Raw genomic sequence first — 26,056 nt, forward strand, 5'->3', positions numbered from 1 at the left:
AGAACAGGGATTTGAATCTCAACTCTACTGCCTACTACCTTTGGAGTCTTGGGTAAATGTGTTAACATCTCTGAACCTGTTTCTAAGGTACCTTTTGGCCCCAGATCCTAAACTAGGATCTGATCAATTTCTTTGAAAGAAATACTTTTGCCAAAAGAAATAAAAACATGTCAATAAAAAATTATAATAAAAAGGAGACATAAAAAAGAAAAAGAAATAAAACAAAATTAGTCAGATGGTCAACTACTAAGTTACCTGCTTATAGTTTATTCACTTGAGATTACTCTAAGAACTGACTCCTTCACTGTCATTCATCACCTTTAGTAGCTGCTATCAGAATATGTTCAGAGAATGAAAACTCATTCTAATATCACTCTAAGAAAAGCTTAATTAGGAAGGTGAAAATTATATGTGTAGGATTTCTACAAATTGTGTTTTTTTTTTTATGTAAGCAAATACTAATGACTTTAGAACTATATCCTCCAATGTTCCTTTCCATTAGTAAAGATTATCAAGAGCTAACTGTGTTTTGGTTGATCCAGTGAGTACAGTCATTGCCAATATTACTTGTGTTCTCTGGAGGGCTCTGATGTACCTAATGTTTATAATCACTGAGTCCTAAAGATTTCCTGATAAGTTTTTGTGTAATATCATTTCTGAATTTTTCCAGTTTCTAGTTGAGAAATCACCTTTTTTTTTCTTTCTCATCATCTCTAAGGCTGAGATTTTTGAAAAATCTTGGCAGACTTTATTCCCCACAAGTGCTCCAAGATACTACAAAAGTACTTCCTGGTCTACTAAGCTTTTTTGCAGCTTTTTGGAACTTGGAAGAATTGCTGGTCCATTTCCTGTGAAACGGGTACAATGCTATAGCATCACATGGACATATAATGCATTTTTTCTTCTCTGTCTTTTTTTTTTTTCAGTTGATTGCTTAGATCCAACCTGCTCCACCCATGGGGTCTGCGTAAATGGAGCATGCATCTGTGGCCCTGGTTGGGGAGGTATAAATTGTGAACTTCCAAGAGCCCAATGCCCAGATCAGTGCAGTGGGCATGGCACATACCTAAGTGACACTGGACTTTGCAGCTGTGATCCCAATTGGATGGGTCCCGACTGTTCTGTTGGTAAGCCAAGAGGTTTTCTCTTATTTTTTTCCCCAATATCCCTACCTTGTCTTCTTTTCATAAGCCCAGGTGAATGACAAACTAAACTTGCCTTCAGCTTGGAAATAAAGGGAACTTCTAAAAAGTACACAGTGATGTCCTTGCTGCCGTTGCTTGGGGAACAGGATTTGTACTTTCCACAGGAATTCTCTGTTTTATGCTTTGTTCGTTCCATCACTGCAAATTGATGTAGTGCCCTGAAGTGTACCGCCATTTGCATTATAGGGTTTCTTATGTACACTCCCTAAAGGGACTAGGAAAGAAAGTAGAGCAATTCAGCCCTAGACAAACTGAACAGAGCATCCTCTAAAGCAGAAAGAGGCTCCCTGAGGGTACCGTGTATACATGTTATAAAGCTCTGCAATACTCCAGTGACAGGAAAATAATGAAGTTGCACAATACACTTTATTTTCCTAAAATTAAAAGTATGTTTATAGTTCAACAGTTCAAGCCAGTTCCAACCATTCCAAGAATGGTTATGTTCACAGTGACAGTGACTATCCAGGCAAGTGAGCATCATTCCGCCCCCTGTATCTGGGTGGTGAGATAGCTGTCAGATTGCCATGGCAATCATGATAGGAATGTTTGTGAAGCTTTGCCTAGAACTGGAAAGAAATGAATATTTCATTCCAAGAGGGGAAAAAAAAGCCAATTTAAAATGTGCTGTCTCTGGATGTCTTCTCAATCCCACTTCACTTGAGTTTCAGCTTTGAAGCTTTTTGAGTCTAGTGGAGAAAGCCCTGGACTGGGAGGCAGGTGTCCTGGACTTTGGTCCTCATTCTGCCACTGACTCCCTGTGTGACTTCAACCCAGTCACTTAACTTTTCTGGTCCAGGGCTTTCCTCCATAAGAGTCATGACCTCTGCCTCCCTCACTGGGCTGCTGTAAGGATGAATGTTTGGAAAGTGCTTGTCCTAGAGTGAGAGGTCTGGAAAGGTACGGAGTGAATATCTGTCTGTCTGTCTCCTTTACAATCACAAAAGCCTTTGAGCTCCTCTGAGAAAGATTCTATGTAAATGCAGTGTATGATTGCATACAACATACTGATGCAGGGTGGCTGGCAATCTTGATGTAATCTTGGAGACACGATATTGGTGTTACAAGATCTACCTGTGAGATCTGTGGTCAGACTGGACAAATCCAAGAACTCGAGCGGGAGAGTTCCAGTTTCCAGCAATAAAGGGAAACCACACTGTGCCCTCTCTACTGGGTGCCTCCATCCTAGCACTAGCTAGCTTCTGCTTCTGGCAAATGGGGAACAATTGACCATCTCAGCCATTTCAGCTGGCAGCAGCTGTGAAAGAGAGAGAGAGAGAGAGAGAGAGAGAGAGAGAGAGAGAGAGAGAGAGAGAGAGAGAGAGAGAAGAAAGGGAAAGACAGAAAGAGAAAGGTCCACTGAGTAGGGAGACTAGTTGCAGAAGATCCCATAGTTTCCAGCTACTCTTCAGCAGCTGATCTTGTGGTTCTGGCCACTTTTTTGGTACAGCCACCAGTAGAGGGTTTCCCCAGCCATAGTGTTGAGCTGTAATCATTGTTTTTCTTCCAGAAGTGTGCTCAGTAGACTGTGGCACTCACGGCGTCTGCATCGGGGGAACGTGTCGCTGTGAAGAGGGATGGACAGGGGTGGCTTGTGACCAACGCGTGTGCCACCCTCGCTGCACTGAGCATGGGACCTGTAAAGATGGGAAATGTGAATGCCGAGAGGGCTGGAATGGGGAACACTGCACCATTGGTAGGCAAACGGCAGGCACCGAAACAGGCACATATTGCTTTATTTTCATAAATTGTAGAAATATAGTGACTGTTGTGCACTGCGATGGGCTGTTCCTTCAGGGACACAAGTGCTCCCAAACATCTGCGCTGCCTCTCCAAATCTCCAAAGGGGAAGGGGTGGGGGGTAGTCACAGTCCCTGCTTGGAAACAGTTTCTCTTTTTCACTAAAATCCAGGTTGTACAGTGTTGGCAGGAAATGGACCTAAATAAGAGAGCTAATCAGTGGTCCTATGCACAGGAAGAGAGAAATGCACATGCATGGGAAATGGTCTGAGCTGAGGGGCTCCATGCTCATCAAGGAACATTGGTATTCAGGTGACACATTTTTTGTTGTTGTTGTTGTAGCTGAAAAAAAAAAAAAGATAAAATTCCTGGATGGATGGCTTACTGCTTTCCTGACACCGTGCATCACTATCCACCCACTAACACACTTGAGGTCAGATTAGATGAGAACAGGGCTCCTGGGGCTTTAGAAATAGCTCCCTGAACAGCCCTTGGGCTGTGGCATTTGTGTGTCTCATCAGTCACAGGAAGGGGTCTGACCACTGGCACAGCAGATTAATATGCCACCCCCTATATTCTCTCACAGGGTCCCCACAGTCACAGTACTGAGAGGACCATCAAAATGGCTCAAGCAGCCTCTTTCTGAATGTTACTAGCCTGGGATGCTTTTAAAAAGCTTTCTTTCTTTCTTTTTCTAGAGAAAACTCATTTTTCAGATTTGTTTGCTTGGGTGGTTTTCATTTTCACGTTTGTTTTTCTTGCAGTTAATCTGAGTTTAAAATTATATAACTATTCCACAAATGGTGGAGATAGGAGAAAACACTTATTGATTTGGAGAACCTCTGTGGCCAACTTTAAATCCAGAAAAACTTAAATCTAAAGATAAATTTTTATCTTCTTTTTTTTTAAGTTTATTTATTTTATAAAACCACCCCTTTCTTCTATCCTTTAACTGTCCTCAGAATAGAAAACTCAGTAAATTTCAAGTAGGTCATTAACATGGGTGGTACTTTTAATATTAAATCCATAACTGAGGAGGGTGTTCTACTCACTTGAGGTCTTATAATTATCATCTAGAGTGAGATTGAAAGAAAAGATTGGGGAAGAGAAAGGGAACTCAGAAAGTGAGGCTCAGTTTCCCATGCTGTTCATTTGACTAGGGAGCCAGAAATAAAGAGGACTCTGTGCATTATATTCACCCAAAGAGACACAATCTAATTGGCCAACAGAGAGGCAGCATGCAAATCGGGGTCATAGCTGTGGCAATTGGGACCCTAATGGGACAGTCTGTTGGCAGTGAATTGTTCTTTCCATTTCTCAATGACACTTAAGATCTTGCTGCCCTTGGAATTGCTTTAATGTTCAGCTCCCTGTCAAGTCTTAGGGATTCATGAGCCTTTCAAGGGATTATGCACAGCTCAATACCAACAAGTGCTTAATATTCTTTTTTTTTAAAAAATCAGTTCTTAAAAATAGCTTCAAATCCTCAGGGGCATTTCCCTTTGAAGTTTTTGTGCCTCATTTTCCTCCCACTACATGATTTAAATCAAAACCTTGCCCCCAAAAATCCTTTCTAGCTAAATGTAGGGGAAAAAAAACCCCGTTTTCCTTTAAATCACAAAATTTAATTCCCCCTTTACCTCATCTTTGTTTTCAACAGGCTAGACTCCCTATGGAAAATCACTCCTCATCTAATAATATTAATAACAATAATAACAATCATAATGATCTCCATCATCCTATCTGCTACTAGACTTGTTCTTAGAATACTTTCAATGATCTGACAGAAGATGAGCTTATAACCCAGTACTTACATTCAATTACACAAAGCAGTTATTTTATCCACCTTTATAATTATAGTCCACAGAACATTAAATGTAAAAGAATAAGAACAAGAAAATTCCTTGTCACAAGATTACTTCTATCTGAACACCATCAAAAAAAGATGAAAATAATAAGATATTAACAGTATGAGTAGTAGTTATAATAATAAATTACACATCTATATAGCGCTTCCAGAATTGCAAAGCTCTTTATCTATATTCTATCATTTGCTTCTCACAATAATTCTGTGAAATAGGTTCCATTTTTATCCACATTTTCCAGGTGAGCAATATGAGACTTCGCAAAATCACACAACTATAAATGGGCTATGGCAGGATTTGAGCCTTTCAGGCTCAAAGTTCAGAGGGCTATCTACTACATTATCATGCCTCAAATTATAACATGTTTGAGTAAGGAAGACCTTCTCCTGGAAATATTGCACAGAAAAGCCACCTATGTGGATTTGAGGACCAGGCAGGTGCTGAAGAGCTGTATCTTGAAAGTTTCTTGAAAAAGATCTGAAAAAAAAGAGTCCAGTTTGGCATATTACAAGCTTAGTTTAAGATAATATTTAGGAAAGAAGGCTAAAGTCTGACTTGGAATCCAGGAAGAAGAGGAAGAGGCAAGAAATGGCAGAGTATGTGGAGTACGGGGAGCTTTAAGGATAAAATGAGAAGATGGGAACTTTTTAAATAGTTTGTAGTGAAAGTAAACTGGCAAGAGAGAAGAGATTTTCAAAATTTAGGCTCTATAAAAGGAAAGATTTCCTAACAGATGAACTACCAAAGATCTTCAAAAGAAATTGTATGATCATTTGTCAGGTAGATTATTAAGAGGATTCAGGTGTGAGATAGTTTCCAAGGTCTCTTCCATGCTGTAATTATGTTACCAGAAGGAAAAAATGTACATTCATTCTGCAGAAGAAAATTGAGGGGTTCCATGTAGGCTAAGTGTTAGATTTGTATTTCATTTTCCATAAACTAGTATCTCTAATAATGCTTAGAGAGACATAAGGAAAATGGGGGAAATTACCAATTTGGTCAGACCCAGAACAAAGTGTATACTAGCCCTTCCCAAGTCAAAAATACAATTTCTCAGGGATCTGTGAGTATATTTGGTATGAGCTACCAAGCCTTTTTGACAAGGCAATGAATACTAAGGAATTTGGATTCTGCTCTTTTATGAGATGGATGTCTGCTACAAGCATGTATCTGGGTAGTCCCTTATGGATTGTCTAAAGAGCAAAACATAAGACATTGGCTGGTGAGATTTACCATTTTAAAGCAGAAGTGAAGTTCATACCAGCATAATTGCTTTTTAATCTGAAACCTTTAGCCCTGGAACAGTTTTGCTTAAGCATAAAGTCCTATAAATTCATTTTAAATAAAGGCCACAATTTACAGGCACAGAGCCAAACCTTCCCCTCTGAGACACCAACAGTTATAAAGGGGAGGGTGGGTCTTGAGTCCTTTGGTATCACAGTCCAAATACTATATTTTGAAAATTGAAAACAAATAGAACCAAAATGTCATTTACCATATGAAAAATTCATTTGGGGATTGAAGGTAGGGCAGAAAGGTAGATGGGTTATTGTCTGGTATTTAAGCTTATCTTATGAAGGGTTGGGTTTTTTGTTTTGTTTTGTTTTTTTGTTTTTTTTTTCAGAGATTTGTAAAGTTCTATCCCTGTTCAAGTTATTGCATATAGACATCTTTATTGTAGACAGTAACACATGAAACTTGCATTTATTTTACAAATGAGTATTAGAAATGAAAAATATGAAATTAAAAAAGTAAACAGATCAGGTTTTAAGGTCACAAAATTATACCTCTAAATAAAAAAAAGTCTAGACACATTGGAGCAGTCAGAGAGGCCAACTTATTTGTATATTAGATCAATATGTAAATCCTGTGATTTTCTTTTTAAAAATATTTTATTGATACCTTCTGTTCTATTATAACTACCACCATCATTTCTCACCCATTGAATTCTAGTTTGAACCATCTCTTTTGACAAAGAAAAAGAATTAAGTAAAAATGTTTCATGCAGAAACTTTGTCTGATATTGTATACAATATTCTCTGCTAGTGGTCTTTTGCCTTTCTGCTGTGAGGGAAGAGGTATGTTATTATTGTTTCTCAAGGACTTTCATCATTTTTCCCATAACTCACTGTTCTTCCTTTCAGTCTCTTCATTTACATTGTGGCAATATTGTGAATATTATTCTCTTAATTGTACTTATTTTACTCCGTATGCTCCCATGTTTTTCTGAATTCCTCATACTTGTCATTTTGTATTACATAGTAATATTTCATTGTATTTATATGCCATAGTTTTTTTTTTTTTCTTTGAGTTATTCTTCCTAATTAGTGGGCTTTGGTTTTAATTCTTACCTGAATACTTTTGTTTGGAAGCTCAAAGGGTTCTACTATGAATATTTATATATATGGTATTTGTTTCTGTCTTTGACTTCCTTGAGACCCATTAATCAGATTGTTGGATCAAAGACTATAACCAGTTTAGTTTTATCTTTTGCATAATTTCAAATTGAAATCCACAATATCTGGACTACCTCATGGCTCCATCAGTAGTCACCATCAGTAATAGTGTTTGTCTTCTCATAACCCCTCCAAAATTAATTGTTACCATCTTTTTCTTCATTATTATTAAATTACAGTTGAGAGTGAAACTTAAGAATTGTTTTAATTTCATGTTCTCTTATTATGTGTTTTCATATAGTCCTGTAATTTTCTACCAAATTAATATATTACTATATTACTAATAGAACTTCTTACATATATTAAACATCAACTATAACAATTGTGTGGAGGTTATTATAGCTAATTTATAATCCTAAATTCATACATAGTTCTGTTTCTTCCAATCTTTTTATCTAAAAAAATGAAAACACATTCAAGATCAGCATCACATTTCCATAAAATATTCCAGGATTCCAAATCAAATGGAATCCTTACCTATCTTTAGGATTGTTTTTTTTACTGAAGTAAAAGAGAATTTTATTCTTCACAGTGAATCTTAGAAATGGAGTGTGGCTCATAATTCTCCCCTCTGTAAGGATTAGTTTAACCTGAAAAGCAAAACCAAGGGTGGTAACACACCAGGTGGTGAAACGAAGAATATGGTTGATTTTTTTTATTAGGTCACAATCACTGTGAACCTTATTAAACTCTAAGATAACTGTGCAGTTTATTACAGTGAAGCAGCTATATTAAGTGGCAGAGTTTAGCTTTCAACACTGTTTTCAAGAGAGAGTAGTAGAGCAAAACAAAAGGTATGAACCAACCTTCACCTTGACTGAATGTGTTCACTGAAGCTAAATGTGATGTGAAGACTGTTGCAATTATCCAGAGAATATGGGACCATTCATTCAGACAGTTACTTTTGAAAATTTAGACTAGCAAGCATGCACACACACTTAGACATATACAAGACAAGATACTTTTGCACTGAATAAACTGTTTGCTGGCTGAATGGTTCTTAATTTATGCAATAATTTTCCCAACCTCTTCCTCACCCAACTTCAGGCAGGGTCATACAGATTTTATTGCTGAAAATGTGTAGGGCTGAGTGACCAGCTCATATGCTACACATCATAACAGTTTTCTCTCCACCACACTGGGACCCTTCAGTTTTTCACCTTTAATTGGTTAGGGAGGGAAATAGATTCCTATGCTGTTAATAAGGAAAATTAATCTTTTACCCAAGGTAAAACCAGCCGTGCGACAATCTGATGAGCTGATTAAGTGATTGTAATCAGGAGTAGACAGTGTCACAGTCCAAGAGGGAGAAGTCTTGGGGGCTTCGGGGAACTGGTTCAGAAAAAGCTACTGTAAAAATTAACTAACCACAGGCTGCGTACAGCTGTTTCTTCATCTCTTGCCAGTTTCATTTCTGAATATTAGAAGCTTTTTTCCTACCGTAGCTGCTGTCTTTTAGTACTCAGGCCTTGATGACCTTGCCAAATAAAGCAAGTTGGACAGATATGTTTGGTAGAGTTGTCTCTAGTCCCAAAACCCAGAGAAAGAAACAAAATCTCCATTTTAGCAATTATAATCTACTTCTTCCAGAGCATGCCTGTACTAATGTAACTTTATAGCAATGAAAACCTTAAGCCACCAAATAAATAAGATTCTTTTTTTAATTGTAAAGAAAAACCTTTATGCCTTTTTATCATATGGGGCATTCTACCCTTTCAAATGAGACTCTTTTATAGTGACTTTTTTTGAGATTTTGGTTTTGATTTAATTAATAAAGTGAGCAATTATTTATTAAGAATCTCTTCTGTGCTAGGTATAGCACTAAATATGTTTTGTATGAAACTGGGGGGAACCAGGGAAGGCTATGTGTAGGAAGCTGGGCCCAGCTTTTGAAAGAAACTAGGGTTTTGAAGAGGTGGAAGTGAAAAGCCAATGCTCTCCAGACAGGGGAAGAAGGTTTGTAGATGGGAGAAAAAGTATGAGGAGGAGGAGTGTGGGCTAGTAGTTTTCAGTGTGCCAAGGTGTCCTTATTCCAAATACACCTTTTTTTCTTTCTAACATACATCCCAAACTTGTTTTATATCTGTTCAAAATGTTTCCCTAACCTATGAAACACAGCTGGTTTAACTCTGCAAAATCTCCTAAACCAACCCGAAAGCTTAAGAACCAATGAAAAGAACTTAGAAGAAGGCAATTTGTGGAAGAATAATAAACTTCCTAATAATCAAAACTGTTTGAGACTAAAACAGAATAAAGACTACATTTTACCAGGATCCTGTGAAGGAGTTTCCATCATTAAGGGTGAAACGAGTTCAGCTCTAAAGGCTTCTTCAGATCTAAGATTCAGTTATTCGATGTGAACAGTGAATTTTCTTGCTTTTGGGATGTCTGAATTATTTGTTGATTTCTGGACACATCCCAAGCCCTCCCCAAGAATGGGAGAGGAAAGAGGAGAAACACATGCCTTGATTAGGTTGACTGAAGAGTGCAGATCTGAACCTTAGTGAACCAGAATAAGGTGGGCTGTTTGGGGAGTGTTTACAATACCATCCCAGCCTATTTCAGAGGCTCTTAGAGCCTCAAACCACTACATTGTCATTAGAGCTGTGTTAGAACAAGTAAAATATTAGATTTCTGCTGTAATGACTTCACAACAACAAAATTTCAAGAATGGTTCTATGTCCAGCAATCTATATCCAGTAAGATATCCTAGGTATATAGTGAGGTAAAGATGTTAGAATCTTCAAAGCTTGGAGTGATTGGGCTTCTTAAGCCCAGAGAGAATATTCAGAAGAAATGTAATTGACTTTACATACTAGATATGTTTCTGAGTTGCATTTAAAATCATTTTTTGCTAATCAGATCTTATTTCCCCACAGACTGACTATAAATTCAAATATGCTCTGTGGGTGCAAATTTTCTGTTTTACCTTTAAGAATCTCTTGCCACTTCAATGTCTTTGTCAAGTAGTTAATGAATTGTAAACAAACATTTAAGTAGAAGAGAAAAGTTCCTATTTATTTAAAGGTTACCCCTGCAAGGTCTTTTATTTTGTAAAGAATCATTTTGCAGCATATATTAACCAACCATTTTTGAACCAACTTAGAAATTATATTTCACAAGTTTTTTTTTTTAAATTATGGTATACCCCTTTCACTTACTTTCCTACAGTGTAGCAATAACTTTGTTGTGTAAACTTGTGCTTAATAGACAATACAGAAAATATAGGCTAAACTGATAGGAGATCTTTGAATTAGAAGCTATCAGTCAATCAAGAATTTCTATATAGTAGTTAGGATCCAAAAATAAAAATAATATAGTCCTTGCCCCCTACTGGGGACAAGAGTCAGCATGTACATATACACAAAATAAAAATGTTGTGGGGGTTTTTTAAATCACTATCTCTAGGTTCAAATATAAAATCTTCTATTTTGCATTCAAAGCCCTTCAGAACATGGTCCCCTCTTACCTTTTTAGTCTTGTTATGCCTTACTCCTCAGCCACTCAGTGACTTTGCACTACTTGCTATGTTCCTTGCACAACAGTCCATCTCTAGATTCCAGGCATATTCCTCATGCCTGGAATCCTATTCCTCCTCACCTCTCTGCCTCTTGGCTTCCTTTAGTTCTAGTTCTCCTAGAGAAAAGACTAATACCTTCTCTCTGTTAATTATTCCTATTTATTTTGTATATATTTTGTCTGTACACGTCTTGCTTTCTGTCCCCAACATTAGCACAGTACCTGATACATAGTAGGTACTTGATAAATGCTTTTTGACTGACTAATTAGAGGGTAATTTGGAAATAGGATACGGGCTCCTAGTAGAGCATGGCTTCACATAGATGCTGTCTAAGCTGAATTTCATAGAAACATTTCTGTCCTGACTTGTTTTCCACATATAAATGGCTCTATTCCATCATACAACCAGAAGTTCAGTGTTTCCTGAAAGCCCAACAATTTTCCTTTTCCGAGAATAAAACCTTCTTCACTTTGTTTAGCCACCTCAAATTTAGCTGACTTCTTTCTCCTTAATTATATTTATGAACCTGGTTCTGACACAGAAACCTAGGTTTCCATCTCTCCCAGCTTAAGTTGTATTCTTATTGTATTAGTCCAAGTAGAAGCAACTATTAGGATACACTAATAGATCTTAATTATATTGTGGGCATAGTAATATAGAAGTTTGGATCTTTCGCCAGAATCTGTCTCAGCACACTTTGCAACAGTGGCTATTTCCATTTGCCTTATTCTTTATTATTATTTATGGCTCCATATGTGATTCCCTCACAACCATCCTGTGATGTAGGGACTGCAAGATAATTGTCCTTCTGATATTACAAAGGCTCATGAGAAGTAAGTAAATTTCCAGTGTTACAGAACTAAAAATATCAGAGTCAGTATTTGAATCTAAGTTTTAAAACACTGAATTTGGAGTTAGGGCTCCTGGGTTTGAATTGCAGATCTGCTATTTTATTAATTGAATAACACTAGGCAGGTTGCTTAGATTAAGCAAAGGTGACAAAGAATAAGATATGGAATGGGTGTAGAACAAAGAATAGGATTAATGCGAGGGGGGAAGGAGGAAAGAGAAAGGGAAAAGGAAGGAATGAAGGAGAAGAAAAGGAAGAAGGGAAGATGAGTGATCTAAGAGAAGGCCCAACTCAAGATTGATGGAGAAGATCATGTATATTCTACAAAATGTGGGTTATCACTGACTCTACCCCAAGTCAGCCCAATAAACTTTAAAATTACTTTTATTTCTACTATACTCCAGACTGTTGGTTCTATGGAGCATGACCTATTGTTTAACATCTGGGGATTCTTTGCATCTCCTAGGATTGTCTTGTGGATTATCTGGAGCCATACAGTGCATCCCAGATGTTCCAATAAGAGACAGATTCTGCATTTTTCACCAGTGTTTTCTGCCTAATGTGTCTAAATCCTGCACAAATCCTCTTCTCTTATTGTATTCCATTACAGAGTACATATTAAAAGGCTCTGAGTTTACTGCCTTCTGTAAATAGAGAACCATCATTTTGAAAAACTGCCAGTCAATGTCAGGAGCTTATTACTTGCTTCCTCATACCATTGTAACCTCAGTTTCTGTGCACAATCTTTTTCAATCTATTGTAGGGTCACTTTATCAGCAATCATCTAAATCTTGATTTTTATATACAGTAAAGTAAGATACCATGCAAGAGTTGCTAGGGGAGATTTAAGGCTTTCTTCATAAACATTCTCAGGATGATTAGGCTGGATTAAATTACAGAAAATAATGTATTTAGCTCATCTTTTATATGTTAAAAAACCATCTCCCATTTTAAGTACATGTTTTTAATATATATATATATATGTGTGTGTGTGTGTGTGTGTGTGTTGTATAAATTTATATATGCACACACACAGACACACATATATGATGTGTTCAGGATAGCAATTCCTAATTCTAAATAATGTGTTTGGTACTTAACACCAAATGATGAGATTTAGGAGATCAATCAGCACCAAATGTTGGGGTTAGGTCATGTGAAGAATTCACAATGGCCATTCTCTTTGGCAAAAGGTGAGTTTATTTAAGAGAAGAGGTTACAAACAAAATGAAGCGATACAAATAGCTACCAGGAGTGGCTAATATGAAATAGAATGGGGAGAGCACATAGCAAGAAAAGGGTTTTTAACAACTAATGATGGAAAAAAGAAATTACCTAATAGAACTCACAGTTAACCTGAGGTGGGAGCATGTCCTTAACTGGCAGGCTAAATCCATAGAGGAATTTAGTATCCTAAAAGAATTAGCTAGTTATAAGAAGGGGAAAGACACCATGAAGCATGGTGGGGGATGAAAGGAAAGATACCATGAGGCATAGGGGAAGGGTGAGGAGAAAGATACCAAGAGGCAGAGTGCTGTGGGGGACTATAACCCTAAAAGAGCTTCAGCAAAGATGGCATGGACCATGAACAGGCTTACAGGGAAAATTTTACCTCAGGGGGTTTGACTGAAAAAGACTGGACAAAAGTCATCTTTTTTTTAATGACCTGGACCATCCCTGAGTAGCAGCCCCTTTGTCATATTTTTCTTTCTCCTTCCTTAGCCAAGGTCATGGGATAGTTCCACTTTAGGACACTTCTCAGCTAAGAACAAAATGAAAAATTCAGACTTTCTATTTGGAAAGGTGATTCTGTCTTTGCAGTATAGCAAACCTAGGGAGCAATGGGAGATGAGAGGACAGCTCTTTCCTTCCTCAGCATTATTCCCTATCTGTCCCACCCCAGTGCCAGAAAGCTACATTCCTTCCAAGATATCTTTGTTTCATTAATCCTTGAGACCATTCTCTCCTTCAGATCAGGCTGATTCTGGTAGAGTACCAAGCCTTATGTGGCCAGTTCAAAATTCACCATGCATGCAAAATGTTATGTTCCAGCCAAGCCCAGGAAAAGGGAGAAGACTAATAAACATTCTGTTGGTAAAATCTGTCTCCCAGCTCTCAAGTTCTACAAAATAGGCATCAGGGAAGAATGAAAGACTTGAGCCATGCACTAACAGAATCTTAAGCAGCTGAGCCCCAACTGCAGCAGCAGAGGCAGTAGGTCATCTAAGCAAATGGTCAACTGCCCCATATAAGTCTTCTTTCTAAGGACACTGATGGACTCTAGAAAAGGTGGATTGTGTTTAATTTTTTAATATGCTTTAGCCCCAACAGATATTGTCAGGCAGTCTTGTCTGGTTGTCTGGAAACAATGCCAGGGGGATAAGCCCTGCTGATTATAAAATAACTCTTTCACAAGCCCAGAAGTAACATTTGTATTTAATTTTGTTCTGACATGCTAGTGAGGTTGATTCCCCCAAATCATGCTGCAGAATCAAAGCTTCACCATCTCCAATGACTAGGAGTCAGAAGGGACAGTTTCTGCTTCTCAGAGAGAGCCCTGGCTGGCTGGGAGTGTGGCTATTTCTGTACAGTCAGTATGCATAAATGTGAGGAGCCTAAATGTCACCGATGATTGCAATTCCTTTAAAAATAGAGAGATGATGGGGTAGGTGAGAGAAACCAGCTTTTTGTATTAAGCAGGGGAATAAAAGAAAGTGAAGTTGTGTCCCTTAAGCAAGTTGCCATCAACTTCTCTCCATGTTTTGAATATGAACTGATTTAACTTTTTTATTTCCATTTAATGGGGCCAAGTAAGATCGGTATCCATTCGCTCGCCAACCTGCTCCCTGGGGGTCTAATACGGGAATTATTATTATATCATCTAGAGCCCTAGCACAGAAAACAGCGTGCCCAGAATTAAGTAGCATGGAAATTCATATGTCCTCACTCACCCCACCCCCAGCTTCCAGCATCCCCCAAGGTCACCTACTTGTGATTTATAGATTACATACCTCAGTGTTTTTATGTACTATTAACACATTCTATTAATATTTTTGAATTATCATTGATGTCATTCATTTTAAGGGGAATGGGGCAGAACTGGCTTCTTAGTTACTGTGGTAACTGATATTTTCTTTAGTTTTTGAAGCATCAGATATGGATAGTTTAATAGCTAGATAATAATAAACAATCACATCAAAGCATGGATTTGAGGGTTTGGGGAGCTCAGGAAGAAATTCTAGTGGTCTAAACAGATAAAGGGGAGAGATTTGGGGGGTTGTTCTTGTCCTCCCACTTTGATTATTTCTAATAGAAAGCTGTTTCCCATACACTGCAAAAACAATGAGCCAAAATGATAGTGAGTTATTGTTAAGCACCTACTATGTGCTAAGCACTGAGAATACAAGGAAAGGCAAAATGAATCCCAGCTCTCAAGGAGTTCACATTCTAATGGTGGAAGCAAACATGAAAATAACCAGATACATTCAGGATATATACAGAATAGGTAGAGGTAATCATCTCAGAGACAAAAGCACTAGCAACTAGTCAAAGTGGGAAGTGCTTCCTACACAATAGGATTGAGCTGAGTCTTAAAGGCATCTAAGAAATCTAGAGACAAAAGGTGGCAAAGGAGAGAATTCCAGAGCTGGAAAATATCCAGTGCAAAGATAGAGGAGGGAAATGGATTGTCATGTTGCAAGGAATGACAAATAAGCCAGTGTGACTTGATTACAGAGTGCTTAGAGAATAGTAAAGGGGTAACAAGGTTGGAAAAATGGGAAGAAACAAAATTATAAAAAGCCTTAATTTCCAGAGGATTGACCTTCCTGGCTTCCTTTAAATCCCAATTAAAATCCATCTTCTATAGGAAGCCTTCCCCAATTCCTCTTAGTTTTAGTACCTTCCCTTTGTTAATTTTTTCCTATTTGTCCTTCATCTTTTATATATATTTGTTTGCATGTTGTTCTCCCCCCCCCCCCCATTAGATTGTAAGCTCCTTGAGAGCAGGAACTATCTTTTGCATCTTTTTATGTCTTCAGTGCTTGTCACAGTACCTGGAACACTACTAGGTAACTTAATGAATGTCTTTTGATTGATTGGAATACTCCTGGAAGTACTAGGGAGCATTGGAGTTTTTTGAATAAGAGGGTTACATGTAAAGCCGTAAAGCCCTACACTTTGGAAAGATAGATGCCTATTCAAAGGCCCTGCTTCACATTTTAGCATGTGATGATTGAAGAGAACCCATTTTGAACTAGAAAACTGGAATACCTAAATGTAACAAATAAAATTTTTTAAATTTCCCAATATACCCCAAAAGTGTGAACTTGAAAACAGATCTATTCCCAGCACCTATAGATTACTCTTTTTTAAGTGGTCAGTAAATCCACTTCAGTGAGGACATTTCTGTGTGAATACTACAGGTTCTGCTGAGGCACTCACTGTCCATGGAACAGTGTTGCCTTTCATATTGGGTGCTCATTTTTGAATTCCAGAGCCTTTTTCTGTTCTTTTCTCAGCAATGTCACTTGCTAATTTTTTCCCCCAAGGAGATCAGTGTTAGAACTGAAGCCTCTTATTTCATACACTAGTTTATATCCATTTGCAGCACAATTTAATTACATCAAAGATAAGCAGTCAGGTACCAAACTGTGTGGATTCACTCAAATGACTCCCTCATAATTGTTAATATTTTCCACAACAGAGGAAATTTAGTTAAATCAAATGAAAATGGCAGCTCATTAAAACTTGATCTTCCCCTCCCCATATCATTTCTCATTTTTAATCCTTCATATTCACACAACATATTTCGTTAACTAATACTCATTAATTAAAGCTCATCTTTCTTAGTTGTATCTATATTTTATTTATTATGAAAACCTTCAGATGCTTATAATCTAATTTAGATGGATTACTGCTTGGACATCTTTAAGCAGGAAAAACTTAAGCTTTTAAAGAGGCTTTACTGGCAGTGGGGAGGCAAGGGGAAGCAGCGCTAAGGGGAGGGTTGGTATGATAGGGAATTCTTTTCTCATTTCTTCCTGAAGTTGAGTTGGTCAGGCTCTCCCTCTGCAGGAGAAACTGATGCAAGGCTGTTGACTGAGGGCCACTGTGAATCCAAGTTCTTACTAAATAAGGGAATGTGGGGAAGGGAAGAAGGAAAGGAAAAATTTTGCCTCTTAGCTCTAAGAGAAAGTCTAATGTCAAATCAAAAAACAGCATTTGCCTAGCCTGAGATAGCAAAAAGTTTGGCTTCCTCTTGTTCTTACTGCTTCAATCTACTTTGGTGACTAGGAGAGCTGACTAGGAGACTCCCAGTTTGGCCACATTCTTTATTAGCAGTACAGTGGTGATACTTTGCACTTATGTAGTGTCTTTTCTCCAAGGAGCTCAAAGGACTTTGTGTTACCTCAGTTATACTCATGATAATCCTCTGAGGTAGACAGGTAGATGTTTTCATTAAACACCTACTGAAAAAAAAAAAAGAAGAAATCTTTTTAATATGAGGCAGCTCATTCAACTCTGATTCATTGGTCTAAACCCAGAGAATACTGCATTTTAAATATTAACATAAACTTCTGAAACATGATTGGCAATATATATTTCAGCTTCATTTAATATCCCTTTTTGTCCCTTATTTCCCTTCTAGCTGTTCTAGCTGACATTCTGGCTGACAACCAACCAATAACCTTTCAAAGGAATACAACCAAACTGAAATAAGATACAAATTCCTACTGTGGGTGTGTGTGTATATATATGTATGTGTGTGTGCATATATGTGTGTATGCCCTGTCTGACTTATTAGGAGACACAGCATTGTACATTCTCACCTGTTACATTATCTTTATGCCTTGGTCACTAGTTTAATGCCATGTCCTAGAACACACTGTATCTACTTTTGCCAGTTTGTAAGACCTGGATATTAAAGTAGTTGGAGTTAGGTTTCAGGACTCTTGGTTTTCCAGAGTGTTTTACCAACACTACCTACTGATGGTTCTTGCTCTTTCTACACAATTAGAGTCATTCTATTTCCTTAAGCTGTTAGACTTATGGTTGGGGAGAAAGAATATGGTAATGGGGCTGCCATATAAGTATGCCCTGTGTCTAGAAAACCTAATATAGATCTCTAGCCTAAATGAAGTGGGGGAAGAATCAAGGTTTTAAGGGTCTTTATGAACATTTCTACTCCAGAATTAAAAAAGAAAGACTGATCTGTGATAATGAAGCTGTTTCATGGGTGCCATTTATCTATTTTTAGATGTGCCTTTTTTTAAACTTTCTTCTATGGTCTCCCTAGCATTCTTCTCCTTCTGTCTCTTGAGCATATTCACTGAGTTTCCTCTTTTATTCACTTCCATTCTTTCTAATGCATTCAAATTAAATGCAAATCTCCAAATCTGAGGGTTCTTAGAAGTAACCTAGAAGAAAGGATTAGCCACTACTCTGGAACAAGCAACTTTTGGAACCTGTTGATCATGCACCTATCATAGCAGAAATAGCCAGTGTTTTCTAGATGGCTTTGCATCCCCTCCAAATAGTCTCCAGATTGTGCCACTGATTCCTGGGAACAGTTCCCAGCATGCCATCCTATTATAATTACTCACTTCCTACGCATGCTAGCATGCTGTAAAAATTCTTCCAAGCGCAGATGCAAAACTATAAAGTAATCCCCAATGGTAAACACCTGGCCATTTTCAATGACTGTGGTAGAGAAGATGAGTAGAAATACTGTGGATGGAATCACAAAGGCTGATCTATCCACTGGCTAAGCATCTGATCCAACAAATCAGGATACCCTTTCTTTGGAGTAAAAGGAAGCTATGCATCTTCTGGTGGCAAACACTTTAAAGATCTAGCAGAAAAGCTTTGAAAATCCCTCCTCCTTATTCTAGTTAGAACCAAGAAGTGACTAGACATTTAATATTAAGCATGCTGTTTTAGCTCTCTTCAGCAGATGGAAATCAATATTGGAGCATTGGTATGTTTTGTTTTGTTTTGTTTTATATCAAAAAGAGGTGTTCTTTTGCTATCTTGGAGAAATCAACTTTTGCTTATCATTTGAATGTTCAGTTTAGAAGTCTTTTTCATTTAAAAAGGTCAGACCACAATCTTCTCTATCTTTCTTTCATTGTGCCTTATCAGTTGCTACTGAAATAGCATTTCATAGATCAATTACAATTTGTATTTTTATCATACATCTGTGAGCACTGGAGGAGAAGGGGGATGGTTGGGGGTGACAAGGGGAATTCTTGTTACAGAAGCCTGTGCATAACATTCTACAACTTCTGAAGTACCTGAAGGGTTACAAGACTAGCCATTACTGACATGAAATAATGATAATAGCCAACATTTATATTGGGACAGCTATGTAGTACAGTGAATAGAGAATCAGACCTGCAGTCAGGAAGATCTAAATTCAAATTTGACTTCATGTACTTACTAGCTGTATGACCTAGGCAAGTTCCTTAATCCTGTTTGCCTCAGTTTCCTCGTCTGTAAAATGAACTTGAGAAGGAAATGGCAAGAAAACCTCAATTGAGGTCATAAAGAATCAAACATGATTGAAACAAATGAAAAACAAATATAGATATAGATATATTGTACTTTAAGGTTTGCAAAGAACTTTTCAAATATCATTTCATTTTATCCTCTCTTTTTCCCTTGGAAGTAGGTACTATTATTGTCTTTATTTTAAAGATAAGGAAACTGAAACAAACTCCTAGTCACTCAGCTCCCAAATGTTTGAGCCTAGATTTGAACTCACATTCTCATACCTCCAGATCCAGATCTCTACTCATTTCACCAGCTGGCTTCCTCTTTATCTCTTCTTTTATATTACTAGTTTTTAAGGCATTTAATATAGGCAAACTTAAAAGTTAAAAATGAACATTTCAGACTCAGAAAGACTCAGTCACTTCATCTGCATAGCCACACGTTGGAATTCATCATTTCTAAGAACTTAACTTTCAATCTCTTCAACCCTGAACTAATTGCTCCCACAAACTTCTACCTTTCCTCTTATCCCACTTCTTCCATTGGACTAAACTTTCTCTTTGCCCTCATTGTGACCTCCTGCCAATCTTTTCTTGTTCTTCCAGGACTACAGCCCACTTTTAGTTTCTCTTTTCTGAGACATGTGCTGAGATCCATGGTCAGCCAATTTAGCAAGGCTTCTCAATAGTATCCTATACTACCTCATGGTCACCATTGGCTTTTCCCTTTTCTGCTCTGCTAGGTATTACTGGAAAAGGTCACCAACGTGAGTTGATTAGATCCACTAATAATACCCAAAAAATCTCTGCTTGGCCATCCTTCTCTTCATCCCTTATGTAGTTCAAATTCTATTTCTCAGTCCAAATTCTTTCCATGCTCAATACCCATCCTCTTCATTCAACAAATCACCTTGACCTCTACATTTCCAAGAAGATACTGTAAAGATTAATCAGTTGTGCTCCATGAACTTCTATTTTATGGTCCTCCACAATGGTTCCATCTCCTGTTTTGTCTCCAAAAAAAAAAAAGAGTTGTTTATCTTTATTTCCAATAATAACCTCTCCTTTCATCCTCTTGGACTTTGTTCTATCACTCATTGACTCTCTGCTTTCTTCTTCAATTTTTTTCTTCTCTATCAGTTCTTTAAGATAACCTATAGCCATCCTTATTCCAAACAATGAAGACTTTCCTTCAGCATTAAAACCCCATCCCTACAACTGGAACTCACTTTCCCCCCCCACCCCAAACTTCAAGGAAAAATACTAATTACATTTCCTTACCATCCCCTGTCTCCTCAGCCCCCTGCAAACTGGATTTTGTTCTATTTGAGGTACCTAGAATGTCTTCCTTTTCTTCTTCCCCATCTGCCTATTCAAATTATCTCTCTTATTCAAAGTCCAATTCCATAAAGCCATCTCCAGCTCCTTTAATTAGTTCTTCTTTTGAAGTCTCATACTTTTTATATCTTTTATCAAATTCTACCTTATAGTTATTTTTATATGTATTATATCTGCTTTCTGGATAAGTGCATTATAAAGGATAAGGCCAAATCTTATTCTTCAAATCACTTAGCCCAGTAACTTGCCCATAGTAAGTGTTCAATTTTTGTTGATTGAATGAACAAGTGAAATATAGAAACCAGACCAAAATATGCATAGGAGAGATAGTGAAAACTGTAATACCCCAAGTTTAGCCCAGAATAAGTTTTAGGATAGTAGTGAAGTTCTAGGTTTTAGTAAGATCAAATAAATAGGAAGGTACCAGTGGATGTTTATCTATTAGACATCTAAATCCCTACTAAACTGCACCAGCAAGGTCAAGTTATACTCAGTGATATGCCTTTAAAGTACCTGATGAGCAGTAAAAGCAAATGATTGTAGAGTTATAAAATTAGATCTTTTTAGATGCATTAAAATGCTACTAATACTGATAGTAAAGGAGGCACCAGTCTAAGACTTGTTCAGGGATGAGACAGAAGTCTAGTAAGTAGAAGAGATATGCTTAAGGAGAATCATGAAAACTGAGTGTCAATGGGCTTCAGCCAAAAGGGGGGAAATACATATGTGCAAGGCATGCCTCTTTACATCCCATTCCCTCTCAGGCTCTGTCTTTCCAGTTTGGGAATGGCAGAATGCTTCCCTGAGAAACATCATCTAGGAAGGATGGCCTATAGGGCAGGCAAGCATTTTTTTGCCAGCTCCCTTTGAACTGTCATCTGCTAAAACCCAGCAGGAAGGGCTGCCCGAAGTCATCCTAAAAAGAAAGAGACTGTCTTCTGATTAAAAAGCTTATAAGTTATTGAAAGACTATATACTTGCAGATATGAGACCTGTGGAGGTCATTTAAAGGGAAAGGAAAGAAAATCCACACTATGGTTCAGAAAAGGAATAGTCAAAGTACAGAGAGGGCTTAAAGAGATGGTAATGAAGGACAGCCCACAAGAGAGATAATTGTGAGTTGCTGGATGGCTGGGGATTAGGAAAGAGACAGCAAAGGGAGACATGTATTAATATAACATCTAGCATTTGGGTAGAATTTTAATTTAATTGGGTAAATAACACATTTACATGTGTTATCTCATTTGAAAATAATAATAATTAACATTTATATGGGGCAGCTAAATGTCACCAGAGTGCACAGAGCACCCATCCGGTAGTCAGGAAGACTCATCTTCACGAGTTCAAATCCAGTCTCAGATACTTATTAATTAGTTGGGAGACCCTGAGCAAGTGTTTGCCTCAGTTTCCTCATCTGTAAAATGAACTGGAGAAGGAAATGGCAAACCTGTCTAACATCTTTGCCAAGAAAACCCTAACGGGGGTTAGGAAAGTTGGACATGACTGAAAATGTCCTAAGCATTTTACAATTATCATCTCATATGATTCATGCAACTATGTTGTGAAGGAGGTACTATTGTTGTTTCTGTTTTACAGATAAAGAAACTGAAGCCAGGAAGATGCCCAAAGTCACACAGCTAGTAAATAAATGTCTGAGCAGAATACAAACTCAGGTCTGCCTTACTCAAAGTCCAGCATTCTATCCACTGCACCACCTTGCTGCCTCACATATTAATATAAAGGGCTTTACTTAAAGACAAAGTTAACCCATAGGTATCTCAAACTCACCGAGTTAAAATCGGATATATCATCTGACAACTACCTGAACCAATCAGTTGTTTTAAAGATATGTAACCACTCCCAGGATAAGCCACTGCAATACAGGAATACAAACAGTATAGTTGAATCGCCTTGAACCACCAGGAACAATATATTCACATGTGAAAAACCATTATTTTCCCCACTAAATTTCCCTGTATCTTCCAAGAGTACCACAAGTCACCCAAGATTGCAGCCTTAGAGTCATCCTCAACTCATCTCTCTCCTTCCCTTCTCCCATGTCTAAACAGACACTAAATCTTCTTGAATCTACCTCTACAACATTTCTCACCTAGGTCTCCTTCTCTTCACTCATTTACATATCATTCCTATTTAAGTCTTCCTTATCTCTCTCGTGGTCTATTGCAGTAGATTTTTAATTGAATTTTCCAATCCATCCCCTATACAACTTCCACAATTTCTGAAACACAAAGGTAACTTTGTCACTCCCTTGCTCAAAGAATTTCAGTGGCTCCTTGTTGCCTCAAGGATCAAATGTGAATTCTGCATCCTAGAGTTTAAAGCCTTTCATACTCTGGGTTCAGCCTACCTTTCTAGGCTACTCTCCTTTGCACTGTGCATTTTAATCAAATTATCCAATTAATTGTTCCCTGAACTTGGAACTCCATCTCCTAACTCCTTACTTTTGTATAAAGTCTTTCCCATTCTAAGCATGCTTCTGCCTTGCTTCTGCCTCTTAGAAATCCAAGCTTCCTTCAGGAGAAAAACCTGATCTTGGAAGTAGTAGTAGTAGTAGTAGTAGTAGTAGTAGTAGTAGTAGTAGTAGTAGTAGTAAGTAGTAGTAGTAAGTAGTAGTTATGGTGGTAGTAGTAATGGTAGTAGTAGTAGTAGTAGTGGTGGTAGTAGTAGTAGTAGTGGTGATAGTAGTGATAATAGTACTAGTAGTAGTGGTAGCGGTAGTAACAGTAGTAATTGTTGTTTTAGTAGTAGTAGTTATTGTTCTAGTAGTTAGTAATAGTAGTTCTAGTAGTATATTGAATTAGATTCATTGAATACAAAAGATATCTCTACTTACCTCATGATCTTAATAACAGAGATAGGAAACTTGGATATATCATCTGCTTTTCAGTATTATATTCTTTCACTTCTTTTTTCCATCCCTTTCTCTGAGTCTTTGCTGATTACCTCAGAAAAATTACATCCACACTGAGTTGGCTTGACTGAAACTGTCATTTAATGGAAAGCACTGTTTTGATAGTAGCAGGATGAGGTTGTTTCTAATCATTCAATTAGTTGTTTGACAACTACCTGAACCAATCAGTTGTTTTAAAGATATGTAACCACTCCCAGGATAAGCCACTGCAATACAGGAATACAAACAGTATAGTTGAATCGCCTTGAACCACCAGGAACAATATATTCACATGTGAAAAACCATGTCCCTAATATTATGATTTTCCTCCCAGAACTAGACCAATACGTTGGGGGATAACCCCCGACATAAAGGTCGATTAGCGAACTTTCCCAAATTTGAGTTGACTTTTTATTAGAGTTCACATTTTTACCAACTTTCCTTCAATTAATTATTCAAAACAATTCAGAGTTAGCGTTCTCCCAGCAACCGTAACTCTGCCATGACTATATTAAGGCGTAAATTAAATGGCATGTTTTGAAATAAAGTTAATTTTGTATTCACCAGCGAACTGAGTTATGGTTGCTGTGGGAACCACCCTTTTGAATCTCTTGACTTTTATACATTTAAATTCTCAACCCTAATATCATACAGCACACTTTGTTTAGACTTTTATTTGCTTTTCACTTTAGTCTAGCCATGTTCAAGAGACAAATGTGGTAAAGTGGTTAGAGAGCTGTCTTTGGCCCTGAAAGAACCTGAGTTCAAGACCCAGCTTCAGATACTCACCAGCTATGTGCCTCTGCATAGCTCATTTAACCTCTGCCTTGGTTTCCTTAAATGTTAAATGGGAATAATAATAGCACCTCCTTCACAGAGTTATGGTGAGGATCAAATGAAATAATATTTGTAAAGTGCTTAATTAACACAATACCTGGCATATATAAATATTCCTTTCTCTTCCCCTTTCCAAGAAACTCTCTTAAACTTTAAATTGAAGAGTAGCTATTTTTCTAAACTAATAGAAGGAGTTTCCTCACTGGAAGTTCCCTCTATCAATGAAATTACAAGTGTGTGTACACACACACACACACACACACACTGCTTGTCCTTGAGTATCAGAGACTGACATGTAGTATTCATCTTTTCCTGGGATTTCTATTCATGCTGGATCCTGTGGCCCTTTATGGAATAGTAGCCAAGAAAAAAAATCTAAACCCCATTAACTTGAAGATGTCAGTTTTGGGAAGATGACTTTTCCTAGAAGCATGAAATGGGAATAGAACCAAGTCTTTCCCCAACTGAGAGTATCTAGTAAAGAAGGCTAGTCTCTTTGTATTGCATTTGTGCCAGGAATCCTATCCAAGGATATTTTAAATAGGAGTTTTATTATTCAATGTATAGTGGATGACCTCTGAAAGCTCCAAGTCCCTGGATATGACATTCATCATGCAGGCATGCATGGCAATACATCATGACTTATTAGCACTACACCACAGCAAAGAAGCATTTCACAGAGCCACATAGAAAGCAAGCAACCCTAAGGGAAGATGCATTGTGGGTCCCTTCTAAAAGGTGTACTCAGCAGAACTAGAATGGAAGTTGGGCTAAATCTTTCTGGATGGTGATTATAGAAGTAGTAACATATGCCAGGCTAAAGACAGAAATTTTCTTTTGGAAGGGTGGGCGCAGACATGAAAAGCTTCATGACTGCTAAAGATGTGAGAGCTCTGTCTATAAGGATTATTGATTTTTTTCAGTCTTATTGGAAAAATCGGTCATGCTTTCTGCCTCCTGCAGATTGCTATGCTGAGGTTCCTATTTTTTCCCCTAAATTCTGCAGGTTAGTAGCTGAATAGGAATTTCCATTCACTATTCAATTACCCATTTAGCCAAGATGTGACTTAGCAGAAACAACCTGATGTTTTGCATCTGTAGAATGTGCTGTAAAGGAGGAATTTTGTTTCCCTCTATATGGGAAGATTTAGAAGAAGCAGCTTACTTCTTCCTAAGGGCATGATTATTATGCACAACTGGAGCATATCTTCTGACACTGGCACCATGCAGATTGTTGGAATTTTGATAGCCATTCTGCACTTTCAAAAAACAAATCTTTTCAGGCTTTCTATTGTTCTGCAAATCAATTAATCCTTAATCTAGTCCATAGCAAGCTTGTAGATTAAGATTCTGAATGACTAGTGTAAAACCATATCCTGTCTTCAGCTGGTCTTCAAAAAATACAACCCCTCAGCTTAGCCAGTGCATATTGGGAAGCTAATGCTCAATGCTTCATAGACCAGAAAATAGATAGCAAGAAAAACATACACATACCAAATGCAAATGAATTTTCAAAGATTAATATAAGTTTATATTAACTCACTTGATTTACCTGAGTCCCATGAATGCAGATAGATTAATAAGTGAATAACAGATAAAGCAACCAAAAAGCCTTAAAGTGCCTACTATGTGCCAAGTATTGTAGAAAGAATTAATCATTAAATTACATGCATTAGAGGAAGTAATGAAAAGAGAATTTTTTATTGTTTCTACAGGATAAAGATAACAGAACCAAATTGAATAAAATATTAGCCAGTTCTTGAGGTCACTTGGCAAGCAGTTGTTTCTAGACTAAAACTCTGGAGCTGTTGATATTTGGGTGGAGAAAAAGTTCAATAGTTACC

General features: G+C 37.5%; 1 protein-coding gene across 6 annotated transcripts in view; it reads left to right on the forward strand.

Moving 5' to 3' along the window:
* TENM2 (teneurin transmembrane protein 2) overlaps window positions 1-26,056 on the forward strand; it is a 1,351,165-nt gene that overhangs the window by 1,233,460 nt on the left and 91,649 nt on the right. For 4 of the 6 annotated variants that reach the window (XM_003756806.2, XM_031949416.1, XM_031949415.1 and 1 more), the window contains 2 exons: window positions 927-1,127; window positions 2,713-2,925. In XM_003756806.2, coding sequence (XP_003756854.1) covers window positions 927-1,127; window positions 2,713-2,925 — 414 coding nt within the window. The remainder of the gene's footprint in view (window positions 1-926; window positions 1,128-2,712; window positions 2,926-26,056) is intronic. The other 2 variants (XM_003756801.2, XM_031949417.1) reach the window with 2 other exon arrangements.

This window comes from Sarcophilus harrisii, chromosome 2 (assembly GCF_902635505.1).
Source record: "Sarcophilus harrisii chromosome 2, mSarHar1.11, whole genome shotgun sequence".
NCBI classification, from domain to species: domain Eukaryota; kingdom Metazoa; phylum Chordata; class Mammalia; order Dasyuromorphia; family Dasyuridae; genus Sarcophilus; species Sarcophilus harrisii.